The sequence below is a fragment of the Nesoenas mayeri genome (genome assembly GCF_963082525.1).
Source record: "Nesoenas mayeri genome assembly, chromosome: 23".
In the NCBI taxonomy this organism is placed as follows: Eukaryota; Metazoa; Chordata; class Aves; order Columbiformes; family Columbidae; genus Nesoenas; species Nesoenas mayeri.
Window position 1 is genome coordinate 411,872 of NC_137574.1, and position 7,814 is coordinate 419,685.

A 7,814-nucleotide genomic window follows, 5' to 3' on the forward strand; every position below is an offset into this window, starting at 1 on the left:
TTAGCCCCTACAAAATGGTAACACCCAGCCCGCTCTCTGCCAACCCCCAGCCCCAGGGACTGAAAGAACAAAAGGACGCCTTTTTTAAAAAAAAAATAAAATACTTAAATTGTTTTTATTCTGCTCCATCTTTCCCCCCCTGCTGGCTCCGGTAGGGGGGACACCTCGCAGCGCTGAGTCTGCCACGGAAACCTGCTGGAGAGCAGAGTGTGACAGGTGGCAGAAGGGATGTCAGAGCCAGCCCGCGCGCCTACTTCCGTGCCAGACCGGCTGTGTCTTGGCACCACCTGCGTCGGCCACAATCACGGTGTGTGTGTCACTGCCCGCCAGCTCCTCCTCGAGGGCACGGCCCCGTGTCACCACGCTGATGGCACTGCCCAGGGCCTGCAGCTCCTCCTGTGACAGACTGACCTGCAAGGGACCAACGCGGATGCTCAGCCGGGCTGGCTCCTCGGGAAGCCTCGGGCAGCTCCGCAGTTCGGCCACACCGAGGTCTCGGTAACGATGAACCACTCTCTCCTCTGCACAGAGAACTCCGAGGACACTGCCCGGGGTCACGGACGGAATGGATGAAGAACGCACAGACCCCGAGGCTGCAGCCCGACCCCTCCACATACCTCCCCTTCCCTTCAGCATCTTCTCTGCAGGCTCTGAGGCGACAGCTCGTGCATCGCTGCGCAGGGAGCGCCTCAGAGCAAGAGGAAACGTTACTCGTGGCAGCCGTTTCCTTTGCCCTGCGCCACAGAAGGGAGTTTGTCCCAGTCAGCACAGGGCAGCTGCTAGAGGGAAGTACCAGAAAAGCACCGCCGCGTATAAACTACGAAAACAACCCCCGAATGCAGCCCGTGTCAGCAGAGATCGGGAGGGCTGCCAGGGCCGCACGCCTGGGCCGGAGCCCGCAGGACCCCGAGCAGCACGGAGCTGAGCCGGGACCAGCAGCCCCCGCCGCCCCCTCCGCATCGAGGCTGCGGGGACAGAGCCTTCGTCACAGACACAGCTCTCTAAGCTGTTTTCACTAAAAACAGCCTTAAACGCCAAGGCTGGGTAGAGGCAGAATCTTCCTCGGTTAAGAGCCGTCAGCCCACGCTGGAGGCTGCCGGTGTCCGTACCTGCTCTGTCCCCTCCTGAGAGATAAGCGAGACTTGTGTGGGTAAACAACCATCATCTTCCTCTTCATCTTCCTCCATCTCTGACAGGAAAGCAATATGCTGGCTCTTCAGGGAGGAGCCTCTGTCAGCAGCAGCAGCTGAGTCGGGGAAGAGCAAAAGGCGCAAGAAGTACTAATGAGAGCGTGACGCACACACCCCATCTGGGACCCGAGACTGACCCCCCTCGCAACAACCTCCTTCCAGGTACTTGTAGAGAGTGAGGAGGTCTCCTCAGCCTCCTTTTCCGTCCCCACGGCCACACGGGCCGCGCCCAGGCTGCGCAGGGGCCGGCAGAGCGCCCGCTCACCGCCCGGCCGCCGCTGCTCGTAGCGCCCGCTCGCTGTGCTCCGCGGCCTCCGGCTCGCCGTGGCTGCTGCACCTGTGCGTGGCCAGCGTGGAGGTCTGGCGGTACGTCTTCCCGCAGCTGCTGCAGGTGTAGGGCTTGCAGCGCATGTGCACCACGTGGTGCTTGTAGAGGCTGGAGTACTCGGTGAAGCGCTTTCCGCAGCCCGGCACGGCGCACAGGTACGGCTTCTCTCCCAGGGCAGAGGCCACAGAGCAGAGCTGAACCCCCTGACCCTCCGGGGAGGGATTCTCCATCAAGAAGGAGTAGCTGGAGACAGACCACTGCAACAGTGGAACAAAAATCAGCCCAGCAGAGCAAGTTCCGCTGCCTTTAACTCGCTGGCTACTCCCAGATCTCCCCCTGCAACGCCTGGCCTGGAAATGACCCCTCATTCCCTGGGTTTCGCTGCTGCCACGTGCTGACCGGGAGCAGCTGCCACGTTCCGCCCTCACCCGTGTGGATTCTCATGTGGTTCTTGTAATTGGTGGCACTGGTGAAGCCCCGTCCGCAGCTGGGCTCTGGGCACGCGTAGGGCCGCTTGCCCGTGTGCGTTCGGATGTGAACCTTGTGGATGTTGGACGTGGTGAAAGAGTGGCCACAGCCCACGAAGGGGCACTTGAAGGGGCACTCACCTGCAGAGAGAGAACGTGATGAGAGTCCTGCTGCCACAGACACCTGCATCCCGTCACTCCCCCAGGCGTTACACCAACGAGTACATCAGTGAGGCCTCAGAACACGCGCAGCTGCTGGCACGTTTCCTCTCGCAACACTGGCACCCCGACCCCTTTTCCTCTGCTGTTTGTAACCAAATCAAGAATCCTCAGCACTGCTTCTGCTACCCATGTAATTCTGTCTGCAGACGGCTTCAGCTCTGCCTCGCTTCACCCAAGATGCAAAAAGCCACATCCTGGCCACGGGCTGAGGCAGTTGCTTCATCCTGGAGCTCAGGCCTCCTCCCGCCCTGCTCATCCGTGTGTGTCCGGATGTGCTTCTGCAGATCCCCCGAAGTTTTGAAGGCTTTGCTGCACACATCTTCTGGGCACTTGTATGGTTTCTCACCAGTATGTGTTCTCATGTGGCTCTTCAGCCCATACCCTGTCCAGAAAAGAAACTACAATTTTATAATGAGAAGGAAATAATACAGCAAGCTGTGTGCCACCCCTCAGTTCACGCGGCTTTGAATGTCTGTCCTGTGTCTGCAAAGCTGAAGGGGATGAAACATCCAAACAGTCTCCCAAACTGACAACTCAGCTGCTTCCTGTAACTTGTTTTGTCTGCTCCTTTTGTCCGTTCTCTTTGAAAGCTGTGCTCGTCGTGCTCTGCTGGACAAAGCCAGGGCCAATGCTCAGGAGTGGTTTGGACTGGAGAGAAAACAAAATTTGGTCAAAAGAGAAACGGTTACCTGTAGCAAATGCTTTCCCGCAGCTGGGGAAGTCACACGTGTATGGCCGGTCACCTGTATGAGCACGTTCATGTACCTGGAAAAGAACAAACAGGTCTCTAAAATGAAGTCAAAGACAAGGAGGAAGGAAAACAGCGTGGGGAAGTCTAGCTGGCAGAGAGAATCTGAAGTTCGCTGTTGGATTTCACCTGGGCCAGTGAACAGTCCTGGGTCTCTCGGGGAGCTGAGCACACGCTCAGCCTTTTGTACGGCGGTGCTCTGACCCGGCACTAGGACACGGGGACGGCGGTGCTCTGACCCGGCACCAGGACACGGGGACGGCGGTGCTCTGACCCGGCACCAGGACACGGGGACGGCGGTGCTCCGGTGACCGGTGCTGCAAGGGCGGCCGCAGCCCCCGCAGCCGCAGCGGAACGCTCTGCTGCCGGCCTGCCGCCCCCCGGCCGCCGCGCACCTCCTCCGCCCGCAGACCCTGCGGGACGAGGGGACGGGGTCAGCGGGCGCCCGCCGGCCCACACCCGCACCCCGGTCAGACACGCGCGCTCCGGCTGTGCTCACGGGACCCCTGCCCACGGACACGGCAAAACCCGGGCGGGCGGGAACCAGCGCTCCCCACCTCCCAGCTCGCTGGCGTTCCCAGCGCACAGCGCACCCCTGCCGCCACCTCCCGCCCCGCGGTCCTCCCGCACCGGGCTGCGGGAACCCGAGCGGGCCGGGCCCGCCGCCTGACCGCCATGCACCGGGGTCCGCCCGCCCCGCCCCCTGACCGCCATGCACCGGGGCCCGCCCGCCCCGCCCCCTGACCGCCATGCACCGGGGTCCGCCCGCCCCGACCCCTGACCGCCATGCACCGGGGCCCGCCCGCCCCGCCCCCTGACCGCCATGCACCGGGGCCCGCCCGCCCCGCCCCCTGACCGCCATGCACCGGGGCCCGCCCGCCCCGCCCCGCAGCCCGCTATCCAGATTCCGAAGTCCGAGGCCCCGCCCCCGGAACGCAAGCGCCTCTTGCGGGGCAGCCAGTGCGCATGGGCGGAACCTGGCAGCGCATGCGCAATGCGAACAGTGAGGCCGAAAGGCGCCCCTTGCCCTCACGAGCCTTGCTCTGGCGCAGTGGGACCCGCCGCGGGTCTCCGCGGTAAACTGACCAGGTTGTGCCCCGGGAGCTCCTCACGCAGCGGCCGCGTCCCGCGTCCTTCCCGGCGGCTGCTGAGTGGGGAACCCAGCGCTGCTGCGGTGCGCGCCCTCACGGCCGCGGGGGAAGAGCTCGTGCTCTGGGCGGGGAGCAGACAGACCGAGCCGCTCGTTTGGCGGAGGAGACACGGACGAGCGGCGAGGGAGGCGGGCACAGCTTCCTTCCGGCCGGCACAGCTTCCTTCCGCCACACCAAGCATGGCGCCGCGCGGCCGAGTCTCGCGAGACCCGCCCCTATTTAAAGGGCGCGGCGCGAGGCTCCGCCCTCTCGGCCCCGACGCGCCGCCGCCGCCATGAGGTTGGTGCCGGCACGCCGGGCCATCGGCCGCGCCATCGGCCGCCATCGCCGCCATCCGCGGGGCCATCGGCCGCCATCGCCGCCATCCGTGCCCGGCGGGCGGTCGCGGGGCTGTCGGGGCGGGCGGCGGCGTCCGATGGCGGGGACGGGTGGCGGGGAGCGCGGCTGGGCCGGGGCGGGCGCAGGGGCCCGGGCGGGCCCGCCCTGAGCCCCCCGTGTCCCCCGCAGCAGCAAGGTGTCCCGCGACACGCTGTACGAGGCGGTGAAGGAGGTGCTGCAGGGCAGCCGCACCAAGAAGCGCAAGTAAGAGCCCCCGCCATGGCTGCCGGGCCCGGCGCGGCCCTGCCGGTCCCGCCGCGCTCTCACCGCGCCGCGTCCCCTCCGCCCCGCAGGTTCGTGGAGACGGTGGAGCTGCAGATCAGCCTGAAGAACTACGACCCGCAGAAGGACAAGCGGTTCTCCGGCACCGTCAGGTTCGGCATCCTCTCGCTCCCACCCGGCCTTGGGCCCGCGCCCCCGGCTGCACCGCAGGGGCCGCGGCGCCGAGCCGCCCGGGGAGCCCGGACCGGCCCCGCGCAGCGGGTGCGGCCGGACGGACCCCGACCCTGGGTCTTAAAACATGAGGGGAGGTGCGGGAGGCCGCAGTGCCGTCCCCACCGGCCTGCCGGGGAAGGCAGGTTGCAGGCTGCGGAGGAGGAGCCCCGGCGCTGCGGTAGGTCCCTCCGTGACGGCTCCACGGACACGCGCGCGGTGCTGGCGATTCGGGGTGATTCGGTCCTTCTGTCCCCAGGCTGAAATCGACTCCACGCCCCAAGTTCTCGGTCTGTCTGCTGGGGGACCAGCAGCACTGCGATGAGGCCAAGGCGGTTGATATCCCTCACATGGACATAGAGGCTCTGAAGAAGCTCAATAAGAACAAGAAGCTGGTGAAGAAGCTGGGTGAGTGGCGGTCTGGGCAGGCCCTGCGTGAGCAGGAAGGTTTTCCTGGTGCTTGGATTTCCGTGCCATGGTTAACTGCAGACCAGAGTCAGCCTGGAGCACAGAAATCTGTCTGGAAACTCCCCAGAAGAGCCAGCAAACTGAGTGGTGTGGCCGTCTGACGGGTCCGCCCCTGGGAGGGCGGTTGCCCTCCTGAGGGGGGGATGCAGGAAAATGTTCCCGTCTCTGAGAGTCCCACCCTGCGCTGGTGCTCCTTGCTCTACCAGTCAGGGAGCTGGAGCGCAGCAAAAGCAGAGGAGGCAAAAATGTGCTTCAGTCCTGTGGTACTGACATGAACAGAATGAGATTTGACTGGTGTGACAGGAGTAACTTCTAATCTAATATGAGTAAAACCAGCTTAAGTTCAGCCATGCAGGACTGTGAGAACCCTGGGGTGTGTGTGTTGAGGTCAGCGCGGTCTCAGCGGAGCCGTTTCAGGCTGGTGTAGGAGCCCAGTGTCCATCTTGACCGGAATTCTCTCCTGACAGCCAAGAAGTACGATGCCTTCCTGGCCTCTGAGTCCTTGATCAAGCAGATTCCTCGAATCCTGGGTCCGGGCCTGAACAAAGCTGGCAAGTTCCCATCCCTCCTCACGCACAATGAGAACCTGGTGGCCAAGGTGGACGAGGTCAAATCTACCATCAAATTTCAGATGAAGAAGGTAAAACGGGGCTTTTCCTCTGCGAGGCAGCTCCAGAGCTGCGGGTTATTTGTGGCGGGCGGTGACGCCGGTGGCTGCCATCTCCCGTGCGGGCAGCAGGCGTCCCTCGAGCCTCTGCAGAGCAGAGCAGCGGGTGACGCATCCAGCGTTCTGGAGCATCCGGCCGCTGCCTGGAGAGGGGGAGTGATTTATCTGTGGTTGAAAGATCTTAGGGCAGATGATGAGCTGATGTTGGTTCAGTGCTGAGTGCAATCCATCATAATTAACGCTGCTTACAGTAAGCGGGAGACCCTGGCAGCGCGCGGCCCGGGCAGGTCCCCGTGGGTCTGTGCACGCAGCAGCGCTTTGCCAGAGGCGCGTTTGGGACTTGACTCTGCACGTGAACTTGGGCGCAGCTCGGGATTATCTGATCTTGCTGACTCCCCAAACCAAAATAACCCTGTTCAGGCATTTTAATCTGGTGTCAGCAGTCTCAGTGTGACTCATGCGTATTATTCAGAATTAACAGCTTTGAGCTGAAGTGCATCCCTGTGCTCCAGCTGATCTGGGCCTGGGGGCACAACAACTGGGAGGACACAGCAAATGGGATCGTTTGCAAATGCTGCAGCATTATAAGTAACTGAGCTAACGATGTCCCAACACTTGGCCTGTCAGCTCACTTGTAAATCCTCTTGTCTGCAGCCCGCGGGGAGCGCTGACTTACGGCTCCGCAGCAGGGCTGGCAGGCAGAGCCTTGGCCTCGCTGGCTTCGCGTGGAAAGAAAGAGCTGGTGGCTGGTGCCCAGAACAACGTGCGAAGCTGGTGCCCTGCTCAGCAGGGGAGGTTGGGGCTGATGGACCGTCGGTGGTTGGCGGGTCCCATCCCAGCACCGGCTCACGAGCGGAGTTAACCCAGCTCTGCCTCAGCTCACTTTGCTGCGTGTCCTCCCCTGTGTCCCCGGCTCTGTCACCTTCGTGCTCTCAGCTGGACCTACCCGAGCTGTGGCTCAGAGGTGACATTCAGGTGCTGCCAGAGGTTCATGGGCCCCACGTCCCGAACAGAACGAGCTCTGTGCAGACACCCATGGGTGAGCTGAGGGGTCGTGTCCAGCTGACAGAAATGAGATAATCTGATACTCCGATGGGTTGGATCAGCCCTGGGCTGTTGGCCCGGAGCTGGCTCTTTGGGTTTCCTCTGCCCGTGTGTGACCCCGCTGTCCCTGTCCCAGGTGCTCTGTCTGGCTGTGGCTGTTGGCCACGTGAAGATGACAGAGGACGAGCTCGTGTACAACATCCACCTGGCCATCAACTTCCTGGTGTCCTTGCTGAAGAAGAACTGGCAGAACGTGCGTGCTTTGTACATCAAGAGCACCATGGGGAAGCCCCAGCGCCTCTACTAACGGGGCAGCAATGCAATAAATTTTTAGGACACCTCCAGCTGCGTTGGGTTGTGCTGTTGGGGAGGGTTTGCTAAGGAGCCTCTTGCTTCCTTGTGGCTCCAAAGGTCTCAGAAGCTGGAGACACAGAGGTATGAGCCGATGGGGACGTGAGCTCAGGCGGAACATGAGGCTGCTGGCGTGTTGAGTGTCTTTTCCCCTGGTTTTCTGCAGCAGAGACTCAGGCGTGGGTTCCAGAAACTCTTCTAAAATAAATAATCTTTGCAAGGTGCAGCACAGAGCAGCTCAGGCTGAACAGGGACCCTCAGCAGAAGAAACTCAGACAATTCTGTCCCCCAGTGCAGCCCCCAGCCCGTGTGTCACTTGGGGTATTTGCAAGATGCGTTTCTGTCGGAGGTGGGTGTGCTGCCCCTCG

General features: G+C 62.6%; 2 protein-coding genes across 2 annotated transcripts; one reads left to right on the forward strand and one right to left on the reverse strand.

Moving 5' to 3' along the window:
- Positions 1 to 74: 74 nt before the first annotated feature.
- On the reverse strand, positions 75 to 4,361 carry ZNF76 (zinc finger protein 76). Its single transcript, XM_080358126.1, is given in 8 exon segments — positions 75 to 411; positions 1,110 to 1,246; positions 1,456 to 1,475; positions 1,477 to 1,684; positions 1,947 to 2,126; positions 2,464 to 2,589; positions 2,897 to 2,972; positions 4,042 to 4,361. Coding segments are annotated over 8 exon segments (1,173 nt in total). The 5' UTR covers positions 4,288 to 4,361; the 3' UTR covers positions 75 to 231.
- Positions 4,362 to 4,364: 3 nt separating this feature from the next.
- Positions 4,365 to 7,439, forward strand: RPL10A (ribosomal protein L10a). The gene is made up of 6 exons (XM_080358125.1): positions 4,365 to 4,385; positions 4,614 to 4,688; positions 4,778 to 4,858; positions 5,176 to 5,324; positions 5,852 to 6,024; positions 7,232 to 7,439. Exons 1-6 carry the CDS (start codon positions 4,381 to 4,383, stop codon positions 7,400 to 7,402), a joined length of 654 nt encoding a protein of 217 aa, XP_080214251.1. The 5' UTR covers positions 4,365 to 4,380; the 3' UTR covers positions 7,403 to 7,439.
- The last annotated feature ends 375 nt before the right edge of the window (positions 7,440 to 7,814 follow it).

Coding starts and splice junctions, on each gene's coding strand:
- RPL10A (XM_080358125.1), top strand. Junction 4,689..4,777: donor AGCCGCACCAAGAAGCGCAA/GTAAGAGCCCCC, acceptor TCCGCCCCGCAG/GTTCGTGGAGACGGTGGAGC. Junction 6,025..7,231: donor TCAAATTTCAGATGAAGAAG/GTAAAACGGGGC, acceptor TCCCTGTCCCAG/GTGCTCTGTCTGGCTGTGGC.